The following is a 24708-nucleotide window of genomic DNA, read 5'->3' as shown; positions in this document are numbered from 1 at the left end:
TCCATGATGTAGCACTTTAGTTCGGAATCAAACCTTGGATATGCAGTCCGAAAAAACGCATGATTACAACATGCATCATGGTTCTGAAGAGTCTCAGCACCTTTCCTTTTATATGTAAAGGTAAAGGTGTCCCTGTGCTTAGTTAGTTAAGCACTATACCATTAAGACATATGGGGGTAGTGGAGGTATAGCTCCACCTTACTTGACCTCAGCACAAGATGGAGGTGTGTGTTCATTACCATCTGCATTCCCAGCTGGGCAGCGTGCAGGGCAATACATCTTGTAGTTGTACTTGAGATATGCATTCACGACGTGGTAGGATGAGGTTTCTTGCTGCGATTATACCATCAGAAAGTATGTGCTGCAGCATGATTGGTTCACATCATGATACAGTCATGCATGACAGGTGAATGGAAACTGAACCTCCCTTCAAACTGACATGTCCATTGCCAGAAGTAGAGGGCACTGTGATGAGTGGCCAACAGGGATTTCAGATTTTGATGCAAACTTATACAGGCTCCGCCTACTGATATTACTTTGCCTAGTGTTACCGGTGGCACAAACACAGCTTGTCTTACTGCTGGATACCCAGAATCACTATATACACATCGGGTAAGCACCATATATCCTGAAAATAGTTCTACTTACAGCTGGTAGAACATCCCAACAGAATATAGTCTATTCCTTTTTAAGCTGACACAGGCCTTCTTGGTTGTAAAACACAAGTACAGGTACTCTCCGACTTACACTGTTCTCAATTATGCTGTTTGACATAACATTAACAAATGAACATTTTTTCATTTTACGAAATTTTCTGTCCGATATGTTGTATCAGGTCCTTCAAAACAAAATCTGCATAGACAATCTATTAAATGCATTACAAACTAGTACTACATAACTGTATACCTGAGAGAGGAAGTTGAGGGGGAGAAATAATACAGTGGAACCTCGCTTAACATGCATAATTCGTTCCAGAATCTTACTCGTAATGCAAAACCATTTTTCCCATATAAATTAACGTAAAATACGATAATGTGTTCCATGCCAAAAAAAAATACTCAAAACATTTTTTGTATAGCTTTTATTCAAAGAAAATTATATATACATTGTTAAGGGGCGTGAATCATCTCCATCTTTTCTTCTATGCAGAATGAACCAACCTGTAATGCGAATTCGATTTGCAGAAAAAAAAATCAAAATAGTTTATTATTTATGATACATATCTAATTCTTTTTTACTAGAAAGCTGTCTAGGGACATTTGTTTTTGCAGACGCTTCCAAATTTGGTGAAAATGCGACAGAGCATTATCATTAAATAAATTTGTAGCGCGCATAGCCACTGCCTTATTAGGGTGATGCTTCTCAATGTACGATGCAACAGTTCCCCATGCTTTCAGCATTTCTCTTATTGCGCCAGAAGATTGTTGCTTTGCTGTTACCTCCTCCTCCTCTCACAAACTCTCCTCCATAACTTCTTGCTGTGAAACACAATGCAACTCCAAATCGTGCAAATCATTGATGTAGACCTATTGTATGTGCGTGCTAGATCAGCCTTGCTCACACCTTGTTCTTGCTTTTCAATGATTTTACGTTTCATTTCTACGGTTATTTTTATTCTCTTATGGCTGTATTTTTGCATGGGTTATTAATCTTTACAAAAAAAAAATCACAAATAATATGTCCGAACACAAGTTTCGAAAAATGTATGATTGCTAGCGGAACGAGTGCTAAACACAGACTGATGTAGCAAGCGCACAATCTGCGACTTCGCCTCTTGTCACTCGTCAAGCGAGTCACTTTTTTACGATTTGTTTTGCTCGTTATACGAATTACTCGTTAAGCAAGGCTCCACTGTACTTTGAAAAACATGAGAGATATGAACTGTGTGAAAGATATGAATCAACAAAATGAGCCGCAGTTTGTCTTTGATTAAAGAGGGGGTCACATTCCTCTTTCAAGACTTAAAAAGTGAATGTGGTGAGGGTTCATCTAATGACCAAAAGACTTAGTTTGAGCCAGGTGGTAGTTAGTTTCCTAGGTTTAAGATTCATCCAGACCTTCACAAACTTTGACCAGAGAGGCAGCCTGTCCAATGTCATTTTAGCAGTTTGTTTTTCAGCTTGTTATACTGTGGTCTTTCAATGAAAAAGGTGCTGACAGTGATGGTTAGGTAGAATGGAAACATCTGTTACAGCATATGTAAGCTATCTCCAGACTCTAGGTGAGCAGTCTTCTCCTTGATCTAGTTAGCTACCTCTATCCACAGCTGCACTCTCCACCCCACTAGCTGGTTGGCAGCTCAAAAGTATCAGTACAGATGGGATGACCTTCCAAGGTATGGGATTCAAGAACAGGGCATTAGAAATGGTCTATACTTAATTTAGCCTAATTGCACTGGCCACTGCAACCATATGGTCCCTAACCACAAAAGTATCTCTTTGGGGAGAGGGATACTGGAATAAACTCAAAATGTAAGATGGGTGTCTATTTACATACTATTGTACACTATCTTACAGTATTTACATAGATTGGTCTGAAGGATATTGGACTAGTTAATTCCATCCTATTAATTCTATTTATCCTAGGTCGGGGCCTACCCGTACTCTGTGGCTGATTACACAATGTGGATACACTTACTCAGTAAGGCTGGTGAAACTGCTCTGCCAATCCCATAATGTTTCTGAAGTCTCACTATGGCCTTGGGCATAGTGACTGGTGGCACCTTTTAAAATTGTCTATCCAATGGCTCTTGTGTATCCCTGACCTAGGGTATTCAATAGCTCAATTTTACTTGTCAGCATATCTCCTCTTGCCCTAGTTTTTACAGTAACAGATACAACATACTGTACAAATGCCAAATTAGTGTCTCCAAGCAAATCTTACCTGCCATTAGGCATGCCTGTTCTACATTACTTTTTCTTCCTGGTTGCATAGTTCCATGGAGTTCATTCCTAATAACACAATCACGTACACCATCATATCAGTAGAAGCAACAAAAATAGACCTTAAAAGAAAGGGACCCACCACCATAAACAAAACTCCAATACGCAAAAGCTTACTAATATAAAACAAATAAGAACATGACTAGCAAGCCTACCACAGAATATCAAAAAACACAAAACTACAAAAAAAAAAAGAGGACAGCACAAGGCCAATGGCACCTACAGCGTATACTCACACAACACCAACATTTATACCAAAGATTCAAAAATTCAAAACACCCCATTTCACCCCCCCCCCCCAAAAAAACATGTGCAACAATTAGCACCAAGAGTGCATACTTGAATAATACCCACATCCCCTACTTCATTCCACTCATAAAACCCCATACACATATAATAGCATTTTTTTTAAATAACAATATTTTTAAATTAGCTTTACTAATTTAGACAAGTATTTAAACATATTTAAACATTAATTCTATGTGAAAACTTTTACATAACAAGACTATTAGCAATGCTTCCATTGCAACACAGTCGAGTAATAAACATGGATATACTGTTGTTTATAAATGTCTGATGATGGTCATAAATGACTGAAACATGCAGCAGAAATAACATCTTAAACTAACTGATTTTATTGACAATTTGAGTCTATCAGTTATTCATTCAAAGTAAAAAACTGATGTGATTGATGGACATATGTACATAGTAGTGACATACACAACAGGCTGCAAAACATATGAATGATGATTTAAACCTCTTCAGAGGCAGATGGGCAATTTAACAATTGTCATTTCTATTGCAATATATACAATTTCACTTCATCACAGACATTATCACTTCACCACCAGAGTACAAAGCTTGTGAAATAAGCTCAATGAGCATATAACTTAGTAGGTGAAATATCTGATAAAACGTCTGTGAATGAAAATCTAATATGCATAATACAACACGAACTGTTCATGAATTGACAGCTGTGGGTGATAAATCCTGGATCACTAGCATAATATTACCAGGATTTAAAACTCTGTAGAACTTAAGCTAATCTGTACAGAACTAAGCGACCCTACAGTAGTAGTGGTAGCAGCAGAAGAAAAGAATTAGAAACCCTAAGATGATCATGACAAAATATTAGTTCATACACCTTACATTAATCGCAAGCTTCAAATAATGAAACTGTCAAATATAACTGTATAAAATATTTGTTCAAGAAAACCCAACGTTTCTCTCTCTCTCTCTCTCACTATCCATAGTACTAACGAGTCAAGACATGAGATTGCTTGCTATATTGCTAATAATGCTCACTTGGTTTGCAAAGAACATAAATTAGCAGGTAAATCATGTTGACAAATATATGTTCATGCAAATCCTGAAAGGTGAGAAAAAAACAGTCAATGCAGTGAAAATTATGAAAAAACACTTTTGTTAACATGAGCATAAAACTGTGGTTATGAAGTTCAGCAAGGCAGTCTGAGGAAAGCAGCCAAGCTGATTAGACCCATGCAGTTGAGCTGAGAAGCAGCATTAAGTGTTTGTGTGCAGAGCAACAGTGCATACTACAAGAAGAGCAGAGTGCAGGGGCAGAATACACAAGCCAAATAACAAGATCTTAGGAGGACTTACAAACTGAAAATAACTTCTCCAAAATGCAATAAATATGATACTATGCTTAACATGATTAAACTGATGGTGCATAAGAAAATGCTCATTATTGCCTGTAAATGTTATAATGGATTCCTACTGTATTTAGTTTTCATACAGTTATGTATGGTAGTAAAAAAATCGTTGAAAATCTCATAGCCATACAAATATTTTGATATAAAAAGGTGAATCAGTATTCTCTGGCACCTTGCTGTGACCTTCTCCTGCCATCAGCATGCAAGATTCATTTCATAGTTTTTCCTATACACATGCAGGGCAGGCATAACATAAGGGTTTCAAAAAATCTGAACAGTGAAGTATTGATTGGAAAGGTTATTTAGCACCGAACAACAGACTGTGCACGGGTACAGGAGGATGCATTCAGAGCCAATTCTGGAAGTACTACTCTCCCTGTACTCACCTGGAAGAACTGAGGAAAACAAGAGATACATGTTATGAACTAGATGAGGGTTTGGGCCACGAATCTATCAAATCCAGTTTCTCAAAGTATATAGGAAGTGGTCCCCAGAAAAAAGTTGAACCATGTAGTTTCTGAACATGAAACAAGGGTGTTATCCACCGTATCTCCTCCATATTCTGTACCACAATATGCAGGAAGAGAACATTAATGTTACCTGAGAGAGCTAGAGTGCTGTATTTCAAATCACCAGTACCTATTAAGTTGAAGCATGCTGTAAATTATACACCTTTCCATATGTCAAATTGAGTTTTATTTTGTGTTACTATTACCTTACCACACATTATGATTTTAAATTATTCAGCTGAATGACATAGTTCTCTGTATAGGTATTAATAGTAATATACTTTTCTAACCAACCATGTTAACTTATAGACATCTCAGTATATATTACAATCCATTTAAACTTCTATAACAAATCATATTTGTAACTCAGACTAAAAACTATTGTCTAGGCTGGGAATTCAATAGGAAGGTGAAAAAGTGATATTAATAAATTAACCATATAACAGTAATCACTTAATAAACAAATTAGTGAGTAAAATGAGTGGTCAACACAAAATATTAATAAAACATGTACACAAATGTAAATAATTTCAACATATATGTATACACATATCCTATTTATGCCATTTGAATTCTGCAGATACAGTAGCATTTCCAGAGTGACTGCAAATTATGAGACGTAGAGACTGAGGCAATGCTGCTGACTCATAAACCAAGTCCTGATGTTAACATTCTGAATCGTACCGTCAACAGTAATTGACGATAATAAACAAAATAATATTACAAAATATATGCGATATATATAAATGGATATTTGTACACTTTAGTTAAAATATGAATGATTTAAGGCAATGCATGACTGAAACATTAATGACAACATAACCAGACAGCTGAATAATTAAATCAAAATAATTGGCATCATCCCTAGAACGAACCCACACCAATTCCACAGGTTGATCCAATGCAGGTGAAATACCAGACATCTCACCTTCTGAGTAACAATTTAGTTTATAAACTCTGTCTTTACAGAAAGCATTGAGTTAAAATCTGCTGTTATTACACAAACTCATCCTGTCTCCTCTACAAGCAGAAATCACTACAATTCATGTCCATTGTATCCTACTACAATTAGTAAAAAAAAAGTAAAGTAACGCTATCCCTGTAATAGGCCATGAAGGCCCATAGGGCTGTGAGACGTTGAGAGTACCACATTATCTAGACAATTGGCTCAAAGATGACAGTAAGGTTGTCAGCCTTATGCACCAGCTGCGCTTTACTCCCCAGGAAAATTATTTAATTAATTCCTGGTACTCATTTCTGTTAGAGGCTGAGTCGACTCCAGGGCAATAGTGTGGCTGGAAGGATTAGGTCAACTGAAAAAATCCAATGACCTCATCAGGACTTGAACCCGCAATCTTCCGGCTTGTAGCATTGTGCCTACTACAGTTAGATAGAAGTTATAATTCTAAGTATCAGCTTTGGCTGTTGTAAGACTTATTTGTTACAACATGCATGTTAAACTTAATTGCAACATAATTATTCAGATAATAATTCAGATTTCCAATAGAAAAGAAATTTACTCCTATATTTTGTTAATCCCATACTTCATACCATTATAAAGCAAAAAAATGTTCAATATCAGTAATAACAAATCTTAGAAGCATAAAAGCTTTCAATATATCTTAGGCTATGTTAAGAGGAACTGGAGGTGGGGGAGTTCCCTTGTGGAATAAAATTAGGATCCTATGTCAGATGTATTAAGCATATTTAATAAAAGTAAATGGATACCATTTTCACTGTTGTGACGGATGAAAACAAATTCTTACAACACATTCACAATTCTCTGTCCCATTCACAACATATGCTGAGTTTAAAATCATATGTAGGTCCCACAACTTTCTTTGTACTGATCTCATGGATTAAAAAAAAAATTAATGGGTGTTACAGCCTAAAACTGCAATATTCATTTTAATAAATACTGTAACGTGTTATATTATGTCCATCGCTGCGCAACGGCTACAATGGGAACATATACTTCCGTGACAACGAATACATGGAAATTGTTGAGTTCCCCCAGCAACAAATGGAATACGAACAGACCGTTGTGTAGGAATAGCTGTGACGAGTTTTTGAAACAGCAGAAATAATGCATTTCTGCGGTAATGAGCATAGAACACGTGAAATCAAACCCTGGAAGGGGCCCTCTATTCCATCCAAAACCAGCTTATAAAAGTCCAGCTTTGAAAGGACCACACAGTTTTTCAGTTACAGTGAAGTTCTAGCAGTCACTGAGAACAGTTCAATCTGCATTTGACTATAGCAGAAGCAGTAAAAGTGAGCGTTCAATAAACGAATTCATTCCAATCTGAAGACCCACGCAATTTATTCGTGTTGTGTCACACAGCCGACACGTTACAATATTGTAAACATAAATTCAGCAAAGGTACGACACACTCCTTGCTATATACAGAACATAATAAAACACTTACTTTCCTATGTCATTTCTACATACATTTACAAACACACAATACATATACTTAACATGTACATATTAGTATGCACAGTCATCAAAGTATGCAAATGCACATACATACATATACATTAAAATAGAAAATCTATTAGAAAGATTTAAGATAAATACAAAGAGTCACACATCAACATGTACTTTCAATATTTTATGGCAAGGTAACAACTTACTGTTCTTAGTTACAAAATACTACAAAAGAAAACATATATTTATATTATGTTAGATTTGAGGGTCTCACAAAGGTGACTGTGAAGTGCACTATCTTTTGAGATGTGATGTTATGTCTGTTGGAAGTTTACTGATGTTCTGAAGAAACAATAATGCCTCCACCCTCTTCCTCTGCTTGCTTGGCTTAATCTTCATCAGTGAAGATGGAAGCAGCATCTTCCTCCAAAACAACAGCAAACTTATACCAGATTGCACAGCATCACACCCAAGAAGATACTGCTCTTTGCTACTTATAGTCCCTTATAAAACCATTATCTAGAATAGGATGCAACGATAAATATCTGAGCCACTGACCCAATACTGCAATCAACAATGTCCTAGGTATAAAATATTCGATCTATAATTTGTACACATATCACACTTGCATATACATAAACACTCTCTCCCTTTCTCATATGCATATAGAAAACTGTGAAATTTCTGTACACAACAATAAAGTCTCCAAACAACACATACAAGATTAAATTCAACAGTCTTGACTAATGGGATGAATAAAATAACTTTAGAAATTACATTTATTTTCATCAGTTTTGATCATTCTGGCTGCAACCCAATCCCCACTCCCTCAAGTTATGAATGTTGTAAATACATCATCATAATGGTGTTTGCTTTAGCTGTCAAAGTTTGGGAAGAATTACTCAGCCTCCAATTTTGCTTGCCTTTATATAGAACATAAATTCCATTAAAAAATGGTGGGTTTCACTGAATACAGTTTAGTATAGAAACAAACTGTCAGTGAAATTTAAACTGAAATAAAGAAAACTCCTAAGCTGACAAAACCCTGAATTACGATTCATTGATGAAAATGACTGAAATAGGACGGGGTTAATATACTCTGTTTTAGACGAGTTTTACACAAATAGCAAATCTTTTACCACAGTCAAAATTAAAGGTCTGAATCCAGTGTTTTTTTCATAACAGTACTTCATGCACTTCATTTCATATCTAATGGCCACTCTATTACTGCAGTGCTTTATAAGCATATTAGCATGGAAGTTATGAAGCCCCTGATGTACAGAAGTTGAGTTTTAATTCATGAAACTGCCGAAACAGAAATAAAAGCATCTAACTAAAAGGAGAGGTGATTGCTCTCAGGTGGTACTGTCTACTACAAACTGAATGAAGTTTCTGGTTATGCGACAAAGCCCAAGCCACCACTGGCTTTTAGCAGCTGAAAACTGCTCCAGAAAAATAATAATACAGTGAATCATACTGATACTGGTGCATTTATTTTAATTTTCATGCACATTCTTGTATGAGACCTGACAAAACTTTTTCAATGCCCAGCATCTTTAACATCCCAAGCCCTGCCTCACCTCTTTTGAACATCTTTTTTTCCCAACTGCTAATTGTGTTCTGTTTGGGCAAAGACAAGAAAAAATATAAAGAGATATACTGTTTCTGTGTGTCCATACTGTTTACATTTTCATAACTACAAGAAAAAAATATTCAGATATTAGTTTAAAAATTGCCATTTTAATGTAATCTGATTCAGCTAAATAACAACTAGCGTAACCAAGAACAGAAGATGTTATTGCCACTTAACCACCTAAGTGGGGAGTTGTGGCTAAGTGCAACTCATATAGACCTATGCATAGGGAACTTCTTATGCAATCTTAACTTTGCAGCAGTCATTCCATGGTGTATTCAATATGTATAATCTTATGCAAATCACCATGTAACCTTTGTCATTTACCATGCATTTCAGACATGATGAGATCACAAACAAGAAAACGATGTTAAATAATACATTTTCCTGAAGCTGTCTTTTTTTTTAAATCAAAACATACAATGAATAACAATAGAAGTGTGTGTTAATAATCTGTATAAGATTACACAAATCTCACTTAAGCTTCCGTTTAACTTTCCATCACAATACCAATAATCCTACATAACAGATGTTACACTAATCTGTGCATATAAAGTTTATAAACACCATGACTACATGTTCTCAGTAATGTACAGGATTATTATGGATATTCATATCAGATGTCTTACGTAAGAATTTTCTTCTTGCGGGACTTCTTCTTTTTGTCCGCAATATTCTCTTGCTTTTTAACGATGCATACTCGGCAATACCAGTCCTCATTCTCATCTGGAGGAACTTGAATACCCACACACACCCTGAAATTCAGTGACATATTCAGTTAATTTCTGAAGTGAGTTTAATGCACAGTCCAGTCACAAAACCATCTGGCAGTGCATAAGGAATGTGAAAGTGATACTAGTAATCACAGGTGTGACTGGAAGCCTATAAAGATCATTTCAAAAGTACATACATGACACCCACACATAGAATTACAGAAGACAAACTTTCTGAGAAGTTCCGGAAGATGAAGACACTAATGTAAAAAAAGTAAAGTTGTCCCTGTGCTTAACTAACTAAGCACTATGCCATGAAGATTTATGGGGGAATGGATGTACTGATCCACGTATTCTTGACCATGGCACTAGTTGGAGATGAGTGGTCAGAATCATGCCCTGGCCAATTTACCCCTGGGAAAAGATCCCCCCCCCCAGTACTCATTCGAAAGGAGGCTGTGTGGGCTCCAGAACCAGAGTGGATGACATAGGGAGGAGAAAAATCTTGTCCATAGCAGGACTTCAACCCCTCAGCCACCCAGCCAGTAGCCAGTTACTATGCCAACTGTGCTATCCCACCCAGTATTAGTTCAATTAAAAATATATTTTGTGCAAAGTTATTACATGGTGAGCATTAAGGACAATATTTGATGCTGGTTCATGCCAAGGATATTCTGTAACACTATGTGAATAATGATAATGATTATAATAATGATAAAAACAATAATTCATTCTTTATTCATTTACAAGATGACTGAACAGTCCAATGATCAATTTCAAAATAAGGATGAGAAACAAACAAACAACAATAACATGGCAATTTATTTTCATTCAGGGAATAAAATAATTCCATTTATAGAAATCAAATTTAATCATTAAGAGGTGAGAAGAGAAAAATGTACACATTTATACCAAACATAATTAATACTTTAATAACTATGAAACTACTATGACCATTAAAAAATATGTTTCAAATATATCCCTACAAACATTATCATAGCAGCACATCAAACAGAAGAACAATTGTTTTTTGAAGAGACAATACCTGGACATAAACCTATGAGATGCTGAGTAGGAGCTTGAAGACTAACACTTTGGAAATGGGAAGAACAGAATTTAAAACCACATTAAACCTTTATAGACACCACAGTGACCCTTTTTGTAAGGTGTATAGTTTTAAGTACTCTAAAGCATCAGTGTAACAGTAATAGACAAGGGGAAAGAAGTTATTATAACAGAGGGTTGCAAACTTCTGCTGGATGGCTTCAGTAGATGTAACAGAATTTGAAACAAGGGCATACTCTAGCTCTGATCTAACTTAGGTAAAATATTACACAAGCAGCCATAGAATGAAAAGAAAATGGGTTGACTGTGAACTAGATCAGACAACTTAATACACTGAGAAAATATATAATTAACATGATCATGGAAATTATGTTTAGAATCAATGATTATCCAAAGTCTTTAACATAATCAGTATGGGTTACAAAGGACTGGCAAAGTTCATATTCATATATCAGTATGTAAGCTTCTCTTGAAAAAGATGTAACTCTGGTTTTGCTTGTCTGAATTTCTTGATGTTAGCTAGTGAAATAAATGAATAAGAAAATGGTGGACTGTGATAAATCCTTGTATGCTCCCTTTAAATTAATTATGTACCCTTTTCTCTCTCTTCAGAGCTTTTACACATACATCTACATTGCAAACTTCGCTTACTTTGTTCCGGGAGGCATAAGGCATGAACTGTGACACAGTTAACACTCCTGGGTTAAATGTTGGGAAGCTGCGTAGAGATGCACCATGGGAAAATTAAAAGAAAATTTGTAATGAAGTACATACAAGTGAAAAGAAATATGGAAGCATGAGCACATTATGTTAATGGGTAAAGAAAATGTGAATCCTGAAAATAATTATTAATTTTGGATACATACTTTTCATAAATAAGTAATTTAGAAGCCAAACATAAATTAATATGCTGAATGCCTTACCAGTGATACCATGCATCACAGTCATCACACCCAATCATAGGACTTCCATCATCTTGGCCTCCACATGCTGGGCAAATCCACACTTTATTTCCATCGCTATCCTGTAAAACATTTTAATGTAGAAATATTTTAAACATTTCGAAGAAAGCTGTGATCTGACTGATAAATTTTCATTTGAATCAAATCAACTATCTTCCATAATCAAGCCAGCAATCTTCATATCACTTACCTCCAACCCATGATGTCAAACTAACACCTGATTTAATGTTGCACTAGTTTGCTGAGGGAGGTAAAATATAAAGATCACAATGGATTACAAATACTTATGAATCATGAAAGAGTGGATTTATAGTCTCAGGGAAGATGCTATTCCAGAATTCATCAGTAAACACAAAAAAATCCCCTAAAAACCTCAATCAAAATAATAACAGCAGGCCTTCCTGGTTTGGAATGTAATCAGGTACATGGAAACAATATCACATAAAATTAATAATTTCTTGTAATAGGATATTTGCAAGAAGAAAATGGCAAGAGCTGTAACCTACAAATATACTCCACCCTATAACTGTGAAAACTTCAGAAATTTTGACTGATGAATAAGAAAAATTTGGAACTGGGCTATATAAAATAGAAAAGCATTACATTTAAGAACTGCTTTCACACTACTGCGGAAAACAAACATGAATTTTATGACAGCACTTTCACAGAATGTTCCCGAACACTTACGAACTGGCAAAACTTTGTTCTTTATTTCAGGTAGAGCAAATACTATAGACGTTACTTAACTTCAACATCTATCTCCATGAAATACGTAAACAAGTCACACACCCAACTCAAAATCATTCAAAGCATTTCATAGGGTAGTTAATACCCTGACAACACTGATTATTTAAATCATCTGTTCTCACTTGAGTTACATATATACTCTAGAAACACACAAAGCCTATCCATTCACTCACCCACACACTGTTACCAAGGCCTGCACCACGTACGTACCTACTGTATGTTAGTCGATCTATTTCAATTCACAACTGTGAACCATAATATATAGCTCCAAACATACTGCTTTTCTCATCTAATATATCTCCAAAACAAGAATTACAAGAAAAGAATTCATAATAATGGTGATGCCTCATGTCTTCAAGTGGGTGACTTACGAGTTACGATGTGGTGCTGAGAAGAAGCACCATGGCCAGTGCACTTACCACAGATGTTTGGCCAATTTTTGTCTTGTGTCCAGTGAGGCGATGATGTCCAGGCTTTGTGGCTATGCTGTTCTTTGAGCCAGCACAGGTTGATGAAGACACAGAAGCAGGCTTGGACCCATATGCTAAGGGGGAGGGCGTGGATTCAATAGGGCAACCCTCACGCTTCTCTGACTCTGTATCACATATGGTAGGCAGGTTGTTATCCATCTCGTTTGTTAGCATCACTTCATGCTATTGCAAGTCCATGCATCATGTTCATCATATAAGCTGTGCAAGGTTTCTTGGCCAATAGTTTCTATGTTGAAATCATTTATAATTTAATCCAATGCCACAAATAGTTTATACAGTGAAACTGAATCACAAACCATGCTATGTCAATTTACAAGAAAATTCAGTTTATAACTACACATAATACCAAACTTTGCATTACTGTTATGCTGGTAACTGCTATAACCAAAACTCAGAGGATATTATAAAATGGTGTTGCTACCATCATTAGTACTGCCCTCAGCGTTTCAATGAAGGAATGTGTCTTATAAAAGCTGGCCTTCAAAGTGTAACTTATATTTATTTATATATTCTACATAACTACTGGGCATATTTCACTTCCTACAACATTAATTTTCACACCACATTTCATTACCAATTTTCTACACTATTGACTTATATGGTGATGTATCTACTGATACCACATTCACATTTCAAGAGAAATGCTACTCTTGTCAATTGTAAATGACACAATGGGTTTCTGTTGTCACACTTCATTGTATGTAACTAAGCTGTCATCATCTATAAAACTGAAAATTTTCTCAAAATTTCACACTGTAAACCACAGGGCCAAACCAACCATAAGACAAAAAAATAACTATATATTTAGCATCAATGGTAATCAACTACAAACCATACTTTTCTGCTAGAGTGAACCTAGCAATCAATGAAAAGAAAATCTTTCTGGTGGAACAATTAGTGACACAGGGTGTACTCAAAAATGTATTTTGCAGTTCAATTTTGGACATTTAACACTGGCACACAACTCCTTAAGCAACAGCTCTGTATTCTCATTTGAATCAATGTACATAAATCTGAATGGGGGAATAGCCTGGTTTCAATCTCTGAGTGCAAACTTAGTATAAAGTTAACTGCAAATGGATAACATACCAATAAACAGTGCATCACCCATGAATTATACTGTTATCTTCAGAACTGTCAGTCCAAAATCTACAAAATATAATGTTTCCTAATTTTAATTAATATTTTTCATTTTGCTGTGATTCACTAAAATCTTAACCACGAATTTATAACAATTATCTTCCATGTGCAAAATTACTTCATCCAATGCAAAGTAACACATGCATTTTAAGGATCATATGAAAGGGTGTGGGCAGGTTCAGGAAAACATTAAAACAAATCCTGGCAGTGATATAAGCAACATTGATAAAAGTAATAAAGATGATGATCATGATCATGATGATGCAAGTTCTTTCAAGTCTTTTGGAAAATTATATTTTCTTGTGCCTGCTGTGAAGTTACATATTTTGCTGTGTAATTCATAACAATTAAATAGAAATTGGGTGATATATGGTAACCTGAAGGAATAGCTAGTAAAGAGCTACAGAACTTTCCAATTCATTCATTTGAAAACTGACAGCTCCCATGCTAGAAGGTTAATTTTAAATCATGCAGTAGTGAAAATTTCCCAGAAATAAAGACTGAAACTGGAAGTATAACTAAAAGTTCCAGTTGTTTATAAGGAGCACAGTCACTAACAAGGTGATGCAAGTAACCTTGTTACAAATGTGGTGAACAATAAATTAAATTCAAATTTCTGAAGAAAATCCTTAAATTATGCAACACCGAGTCTGTTTAAAACAAATGTAATATTCTTGATACAAAATAAATCCAATGACCAGTTTCACTGGGTTGATCTGAATTCTATAACAACACTCTCTTAAAACCTGAAGCATTATTTGACAACATTTCACTCCTTTCTTCACGTACATTAATTATGTAACCAATACCCAGGAAGAACTACTAATGTGTCATAAACAAAACTGGTAATCCATGCAATGTATTAAACATTACTACTCTCAGGATGCAATTAGTATGGCATAATTCCTTTTAAATTATGACATATCAGTTTTTGTGCTCATTTACATTTTTCCTTTCATAGAACACACACATCTTGGTACTTCACAAATCCATTTACTCACAGCTATATTCATGACCTTATTTTTAAAAAATTAAAAATGTCACTGATACCAACTGCTGAATGTATGTAATTTAACAACAGATATTAACAAAACTAAAGTTTCAATTCTGTTCCCCCCCCCCCTATATTATGGCTGGGGCGTGAAGCTGACCACTCACCTCCGGCTAGTGCCGAGGTAAAGAAAATGTGGATCTATACATCCATTCCCCCCATATACCTTCATGGTATAGTGTTTAATTAGTTAAGCACAGGGAAAACTTTACCTATTACATTATAATTCGTTATTCTTTAAGCCACGGGTACATAGGTACACATATCACAGGATCCCATGGCTGTGCCATACTCAGGCAGTTACTTGCAAGTTTTCCACTAACAGCTTGGGTTCAGTCCCAGGTCAGGTCATATGAAATTTGTAGTGGACAAAGTGGCACAGGGCCAAGCCTCCTCTGAAGCACCCCACTCACTGAGCATTGCAACACAGCCTTGATACTGGCAATGTCATTAAAAAACTGATCCAAAACTGATATCACTGTGCTGCAAAAGGTTCTGACTGATTTCCACATATGTGAATATAATGATGGAATATTAAAGTTCACTGTTGACTGTGAACACGAATTTTAACCCAACTTCTTTTGATCGTAGCTTTTTTCAAGCCTGTATCTCCAACAGAATATATTGGAATACAGTTCTTTCCACTTTACTTCATATTTCTTCAATGTTCACAATATCAAATATTCTGAACAAGGAAACTATACAGGAAAACTTCCATCATTCTGACAGAATGAAGTGAGAAATGATACATTCATGGAAATGACTGATAACTGTTAGCAAAACAACCTAATATTCTGTCAATTTTACAGAGAACAAAAAAAAAAACAATGAAACCTGGTAAAACTGGCCACTACTGTAACCAGAATCCAATAAGAAAGCAAAGAATGTCATACATACAAGCCCATCAGAATGAAAGTTTTACAGATTTGTTTAGTTGCTCTCATGCAAATACGTGAATGGGAATAAAATACCGGCAAAGTGCTCAGTATATAACAAACAGAAGTGCTTCACATTATGTATATTCATGACATACACTTCAGTGGCCTATGTTCTGAAAACACACCACAGGTAGAAGAACATAAAATATCTAGTTAACTTCCATCTGTAACATTTTTCACTGTAGACAATATTTATGAAACACATGCAAGAAGCATTAGGTTTTCAAGTAAGATTGTAAGTCCGTGTTGTCCAATCTGGACTAGAGGTACATCTATTTTTCAATTTTAATAAGGCACACCAAATAAAAAATTCATTACATGTGTACAGACAGACCGATACAACAAAGCTAATAGGTGCTTACACATTACCACCATCAGCATCGAACAGAATTTTGAACAAAAAAATATTACTAATGTTGTATTTTAGCGTCCTGTTGCACTGATTTAAGTCCATGATTTATTTAATCCGTCTTGCAGTGCATACACTCATTTATCTCCTTCTCTCCCTCGCACTACATGTTTCGGCATAATAATGCCATCTTCAGGTGCTTACTTATCCACGTCAAACCAGTTCATTGCATGCCATGTTCACACATTAAAATAACTAAAATATGTATCTATCATATACATTGTCAAACGTTAAAAATATTAAAATTGTTCAGGATACCACATCGCTACGTCGCCCCTCACTATGTCAGCCACGCCCATTCTCCTTTGTTGGAGCACTCCTTCACTATCTTGTGTGTTGTGCTTTTGTTGTGTCGTGCTCCTGCGACTGCGTGTGTTATACTGTATATACAGTATATATATATACTGTATATATTGTGACATGTTGCGCAAAGCCGAGCCCCCCCCCACACCAGCAGTGACGCGGTGGGTGAGTCAGCGCTCCCCTCCCACCCCTCAGCGGTAACGTAACGCTCGCGTAATAGGCGAGTAATCACCCCGCATCCTGGCAGCTATGCGCGGTGACGTCACGAGCGGAGCCGAAGAGAGCCGAGCGGAGCCGAGGATAGCCGAGCCCCGTAACCGGGTAACTATGCAAGGCGAATCAACAGCGGTGACGTAACCGGACAGCGTGGCTAGCAACAAGGGTGCCTATTACATTCCCGTATTGTCCGATCGAGGCTACATAGGGAGAAGCGAAGGCTATTCACAGCAGTTGTACTGTAACAGTCGCCGAGTCGAGTTGTACTGAGTTGTACTGTAACAGTCGTCGAGTCGAGTTGTACTGAGACAGTCAGCGAGTCCTGGAGCTACCGCCGAGTTAGCCAGCAACTAGTCAGTTGTATTGTGGCATTTTTCAGTGTACCAATTGTGATACTGCAGATAGCAGTAATCGTCAGATTGTAATTTGGGTGATTGTAAGTGCGAATGGGAAATAAAATTCGCTACATCGAATACATCGAGAATTTATTTGTCGCGATATACGCCCGATACGCGACAATATATATAACACACGCAGTCGCAGGAGCACGACACAACAAAAGCACAACACACAAGATAGTGAAGGAGTGCTCCAACAAAGGAGAATGGGCGTGACTGACGTAGTGAGGGGCGACGTAGCCATGTGGTATCCTGAACAATTTTAATATTTTTAACGTTTGACCATGTATATGATAGATACATATTTTAGTTATTTTAATGTGTGAACATGGCATGCAACGAACTGGTTTGACGTGGATAAGTAAGCACCTGAAGATGGCATTATTATGCCGAAACATGTAGTGCGAGGGAGAGAAGGAGATAAATGAGTGTATGCACTGCAAGCCGGATTAAATAAATCATGGAAAAAAATATTAAACAAATATTTTTGAAGTAACACAAAGGAGGATTCAATGGTGGAAACTTAATATCCACAGAAGAATTTGAACAACACTGTGCATTCATTTAGTTTAGATTAGTCTATCAAGATTACTAGACAGACATCGAGAATTACATGAAATCCAAACATACAAAAACTAGAGGAATCTTAAATCCTTTTGTTTGAACCAAACAAGCAGAACTACAGTCCAAAGCAGTAAAGGACCTGTTTTCTACTTTACTTAGTCTTCATAACTAATACAGCAGCTAACATAAAGACAATGTCTGTACTCAAGTAACATGTCTAGCTACATTTGGTGTAGTGTTCACATAATAATCTGAAATCAACATGGCAACTTCACAATGCCAAGAAGTGTAGCAATAATCTATACAGGACAAAATGTTTCTGTTAATACTGCTTTTGCTTACTGCATAAATTTAAAGCAGATGAAACAAATAATTTTTTAATAGTACACCTACTGTACACATTATGGCATATTGCCAACGATTTTTAACTACAGAAGCTTGGTAACAATAAGGGTTATGGAGCCAGTAACAAGAGCCCATACAATTAAAATTATACGAAAATACAACCATCAGGATTGCAGTCTAGTGCTCTGTTCATAAGGATACTCATTCCCTGTAAATACAGGTACTTCTTTTTCAAAATTGACCACTATCAACCAAATTAAGAAGAAACTGCACAATGATGCTTAAAGAGCAGTCTCATATATATATATACACACACACACACACACACACACATGCATTTAACAAAGGACATATCTAGCTACGGTAGAACCTTGATTGCCAGGTTAGAATTCATTACTAAATTACTATACCTTAAAGTTCCAAATTCCATTCCACCACAAGTAAACATTTTCTTAAGAAAACACAACACAAAGAACACAAAGAAGTTAACTCAGATCAAATAGTCTTTTTTCCCCCCCCCCTTGGCACTACAGCCCCAGTGGGCCTAGGCCTACCTCCATGAACTCTGTTCACTTCGGTTTTTCTAGATCTTACACATTCGGTAGGACTCCTTGGGCGAGTGATCAGCTCGTTGCAAGGCCTCTACCTGTACACAAACACAGAAAAATGCACACAAACATCCATGACCTGAGTGGGATTCGAACCCACGATCCTGGCTTCCGAGCAAGTGAAGACACTGCACGCCTTAGACCGCTCGGCTACCATGACCGGCCAAATAGTCTTAAGAATGGCAAATACATGCTCTATATGTATGCCCTATGAAATACATAACAATTTGTATATGACACTATTCTGCTTCAGGTGATGGAATTGTAGTGAAAGTCATTTCATAATCAAAGGTACAAGGATCACTCAAAAAGTGATTCCCTAGATTCTTTCTCGGCAGAAAATTATCAAAGAGACATTAACTATGACATACAGTATTTTTTAACTATTCTGCCTTGGTTAATGAAGCTTCAGTACTTTCTGACATGTCATGGGTGTAGTCAGTATTCAAAATGGTGTATGAGAATGAAGTTCATCACAAATAGACAGCTCTCATTCACATCCATTTGAAAAATGCTTACAGAGATGTCACTGTTGACAGAAGCACAGGTGGATAATGGGCAAAATATGAGGTAACAAGAACAAGGAAATGTAAGCTGCCAAACTCCAGCCTTGGCACCTTGGTGATTCAGGCTGACATTATGGAAAAAAGAACAATCATCAATTCTGTTCTATGTAAGATCTGAGGTTTTCACAGTGGTGACAGACAAGATCTACATGGCACTACATCCCAGGAGATGAAATTCTTCAATTCTCTTCTACCCTGTACAGACTCAAGGGATGAATGCAGCCAGTTCAACCAGAAAATATGGAAGATGTCCTTCATTTGCATGACAAATGTAAGACTATACAGTGGTCTGAGAACAGTGCAAGCCACCATAGAACTGCACAAGACTGTGCTGCCCCATCCACCATACAGCCCAGATCTGGCTCTATCAACCTCCCATCCTTTCAGTCAAGTAAAAAATGTCATTCACATCCGAAAGTTTCAGGATGGTGACAAAATAACTGTCAAAATGAAAACATGGCTCAGACAAACCTTAGGGAACTTCTAATAACAGAGTATGCTGGCCCTTGTGCCCGGGCGGCACAAAGCCACAGAAAAATAACGTTTTTAAATAATCCATGTATGTGTACATCAAACTTCAACTTTTTCAACACTTCCCTGCTGCAAAAAGAAGTAGGAAAACCCTTTCTGAGTGGCCCTCATAATTCAAACACACAATGACAAATGATAACTGCACTGGAGGTCAACATATATTTTAAATCCTTATATTAATATCAACATAGCAGATTTCTAGAGCTTTCAATTAAAAGCAACACTTGTACCATATGATATATGGGATGCAAAAATGTTGACATTTGTTATAACAATTTCTCTTTAAACTGAAAAATAATGGTGACCATGCAAGATATACATTTATTTTCATTTGATGAAAGTAACATTAGAACCACTTCAGGCAGGTATCGGAAATTTCACATATTACATGATGATGCTGTCATGATATTAGGGCATGACTATAGACAGGGTATGGATTGGATATTGAATTTATTGACCCCATGTATAAACCATTTGGAACTAAAATTACAGCACCACTGCTAATCACCACAATTCACAGATCAACACAGCACCCGCTATGACTTTTTCCAGCCAGCTGTGTATTCCACAGTCATTCCCTAGCAATGGCTTCCAACAGTGGAGATTCTTCAGCTTCCCAAACTAGTGTCATCACCATCCAGAGAATCTCTGCAACTCAGCTCACACACCAACTAACTACTTCATTTCACTCAACTGAACTGCCAGCCTGGGGTCTTCACTATATAGCCTTGGGGCAGACCCAACAGAAAACAATAACCCCCAAAAGTCCCTCTATTGTTGTAGGCATGTTTACTGATCTGTGGCTTAGAAACAGGTTGCATAACCCTGTTGTTTTATTATTGTGTGCATGTTGCACATGGTACCAAACAACAACTGCTGTTTACACAATCATCACTTAGCAAGGAGTCTATATGCCACAATACAGATGCCTCCATACATTTCAGAAACATCTCCTATAAAATGAAAATGCCAACATGAAAAATGAGAAGTACTTGTTATGATTTACATACTGGTCTTGTGAGCATGACATGATGTAGTCTTCCAGGAATGTTACCAATATTTTGGAGGACCCTGCTATAGGGAACTCTGGACTATCTCTAATAATGGATGCGATGTGATTAAAAACAACGGCTGATCTAAACATCTGGAAATACAGTATTCACTATCCATGGTGCATTCAACTCTGAAGATCACTTAATATGTACTTGTCCTACTTGTCCTGCTACTGATCACTCAATGTTGAGAAATATGCATGTCTTTCAAATTGAAGACAGTAACCTTTGTTTAGTAATATATAAGTGTGAAATGCAATAAAATAATAAAACAGAAAGTTGCAACAGGGGTAAAAATTTACAGTGTACTGCAAATCCACATCGCTGAATGAAAAGAGACACAACAGGCAACATTCCAATCATTGTAGGATGTTATAAACCCATAACTAATTGGCTGTGAAGTCCCATGGTTAATCCATAAAGTGGAAAATCCACACACAGATAATTGAGAGCCTCTATCCCCCACAAAAGAGAAGAGCAGCAGATTTGTCATAAATGCTGGCAACCACCTACAAGACTAAACAGTGTTATAACCCAGAAGTCCACAATTTAAATTTTCATCATCATAAAAACCTAAAATCTACTTTTTTATGAACTGCTTTTTTCAGTCTAATAACTGACAAAGCATAGTAATGAAAAAGCAACAGCTGGACTTCTAATGATTACATGCATCTATACAAACTTTGTATGTCGAATGGCAAAGCTGGGGCAAGCAATCAAGTGAATCTGGTAGTGTTACACTATAAACTTCCAAATACGAGAACGCTTTTCCTACGTTATGCTACTTTTAACTGTCAAGTTAAGCTATTTTCTACCAGCTGATGACAGGAATGAAAGAAAATCAGGCAAACAGTTCTTCAAAAAAAGTTTGAATATTCATGTCATCATACAAGCTCTGTTGGCCTTCATATTCTCCATGGTCTACTCAACTATCCTTTGTCTTCTACTCAGCATGAAGTTAAGATTTTGCATGAATGTAAGCTTGTTATAAATATTTCCTCAGAAGACTAATACTGAAGGCATACCAAGCACAAGAAATAAGACTGACTTCATTACAAACTGTACTTATTCAGTGAGGATACACATATGATTTATTTAATGATGCTATCACAAGTTCAGACCATATAGCATCAAATGGTAGGGTAATAAGGGAATAATGATTTGGTAAGGTCATGGAAAGAAATAGTGGTGGCCTACTTTAGGTACTATCCCAACATTTTACTGGAGGAAACCCATAAAAACAACAGTTATATCCTTGCATTGGCTATTATTCAAGTTGGGTACCTCACAAACACCACCTGAGTCAAAGTGCTTGGTAGGAAAATCAGCGATATGAATTGACAGGCTGTTTCTCTGGCAGAGTGATAAAAGTTCTGCTTGCTTCAAATTGCTATCATGATTAAGTTATATTGTTGTGGCAACAACTGAATACTGTAGTTCTGGTAACATACCAGTGATCAAGCATGCAGTTTCAAAATTTAAGGTTGCTAAACTCATTCAACTGAAACATAAAGGCAAATAACATCATCATCATCATCATCATCAACATCAGTAATCTGTCAGACGACAGGTCCACAGTCTCTTCCAAAACAATTCCTCCATTTATTGTGATCTAGAGCTTTCTCCTTCAAATGACAGTATCCTCTTCTGTCCCCAAGGTCATCCAGCATCTTCTTACGTCTTCTGGTCACTTCTATCCGCCCCTCTATCTTTCCTTCAATAACTTCTTTTAGAAGGCAGTTACCACGTAAGATATGACCAAACAAATTAGCCTTCCATTTCCTTATTTCATGTAGGATATTCCTCTGCTCACTGACTCTAAATAACACTTCTTCATTTCTCACATAATCGGTCCAACTGATCTTCTCCATCCTTCTCCAACACATTTCGAAGCTTTCCAGGTGTTTCTGATCTACTGCCCTAAGTGTCCAAGTTTCAGCCCCATACAAAGCAATGCTCCAAATGCAGCATTTCACTAGTTTCTTTCTCAAATTTAAGTCCAATTTGCTGGTAAAAAGATTCTTCTTCTTGCTAAATGCAGCTTTTGCCATGGCAATCCTGGATTTAATTTCACAAGTACACCTTCCATCATCTGTTAACAAGCTACCCAAATATTTAAAACATTTCACATTCTCCAGTTGTTTTTGGTCTATCTTTATTGTGACTGGGGTTGGTTGTCTCGAAATTTTCATTACTTTTGTTTTCTCCACATTCATTTCCATGCCATAGCACCTTCCAATTTCAATTAGTCTATCAATCATGCCCTGTAGCACAGTTTCTTCCTTAGCCATTAACACAAGGTCATCTGCATATTTCACAGTTTGAATAATTTGCCCTCCTACTTTGAAGTCACCGAGCCCATCCAGAGCTTCCTTGGTAAGGCATTCGCTGTACAAGTTGAACAGAATTGGTGATAAACAGCATCCTTGTCGAACTCCTCTTCCAATCTGCACACTTCCTGTCTCCCCCCTGTCCAGTCGTACTCTAACTTTCTGATCCATGTACAATTTGCTAATCAATCTTCTTTCATGCCAATCGATACCTGTTTCTTTCAGGATCTGCATTAATTTGGTCCAGTTTACCCGGTCAAATGCCTTCTGCCAGTCTATGAAGCAAACACACAGTTCTTCATCTATCTCCAAAGTTCGTTCCGCTATAATTCTCATCATCCCAATTGCATCCCTGGTTCCTTTTCCTCTTCTAAATCCAAACTGATCTTCTCCAAGTACATCCTCTATTTTCCTTTCAATTCTTCTTTTAAGTATCTTTGCTATTATCTTTGCTGTATGTGCAATAAGACTTATTGTGCGATGGTCGCTGCATTTTGTAGCTTTTGTCTTTTTCTTTAAGGCAATCATTGTAACTTCTGTAAAGTCCTTGGGCCACTCTCCACTTTCATATATGGTGTTCATTAGTTTTGTCAGTGTTTTCAAACCACCTTCTCCCAGTAACTTGAGCACATCTCCAGGTACATCATCATCTCCTGTAGCCTTTCCCTTCCTCATTTCCTTGATAGCTTTTTCCACCTCACTTTGTAAAATATATGGTCCTTTCTCGTCTGTATCTACTTCTTCTTCCGGTTCAACTTCTAAGGTTTCTGGCCGATTAGGTCGATCATATAGTTCTGAAATATAATTTTCCCAAATTTTCAGCACTTGCCTCTGATCTACTATTCTATTCCCCTGGGAGTCTTCGATGCCAATATTTTGAATTCCATGATTCTTTCTCCATCCTAGTTCTTTTGTCTTCATGTACATCAAATCATAATGTCCTTTTCTTTGAAATTCCATAATCTCATTACATATCTTCTCAAGATATTCCTTTTTGGCCCTGTCCGTGGCTCTTTTCAATTCATTCCTCAGTCTCCTGTATTTCCTCCTGCCTTCTTCATTGTTGACATTCTTCCCTTCTCTCCGCT

General features: G+C 36.7%; 1 protein-coding gene across 3 annotated transcripts in view; it reads right to left on the bottom strand.

Moving 5' to 3' along the window:
• Positions 1 to 6815: 6815 nt before the first annotated feature.
• The window catches only part of LOC111873181 (transcription initiation factor TFIID subunit 3), a 55664-nt gene continuing 37771 nt past the window's right edge, over positions 6816 to 24708 (bottom strand). The window contains exons 8-10 of one of the 3 annotated variants that reach the window (XM_023867684.2): positions 13098 to 13273; positions 11893 to 11993; positions 6816 to 9946 (exon numbers count right to left, since the gene is read on the bottom strand). In XM_023867684.2, coding sequence (XP_023723452.1) covers positions 9817 to 9946; positions 11893 to 11993; positions 13098 to 13273 — 407 coding nt within the window. In that variant the 3' untranslated portion in view covers positions 6816 to 9816. Of the gene's footprint in view, positions 9947 to 11892; positions 11994 to 13097; positions 13274 to 24708 lie in introns of those variants that run through there. The other 2 variants (XM_023867683.2, XM_023867685.2) reach the window with 2 other exon arrangements.

The sequence above is a fragment of the Cryptotermes secundus genome, unplaced genomic scaffold, assembly GCF_002891405.2.
Source record: "Cryptotermes secundus unplaced genomic scaffold, Csec_1.0 scaffold540, whole genome shotgun sequence".
NCBI lineage: Eukaryota > Metazoa > Arthropoda > Insecta > Blattodea > Kalotermitidae > Cryptotermes > Cryptotermes secundus.
Note: the sequence above shows the minus strand (reverse complement) of the source record. Positions and strands in the feature narration are given on the sequence as shown.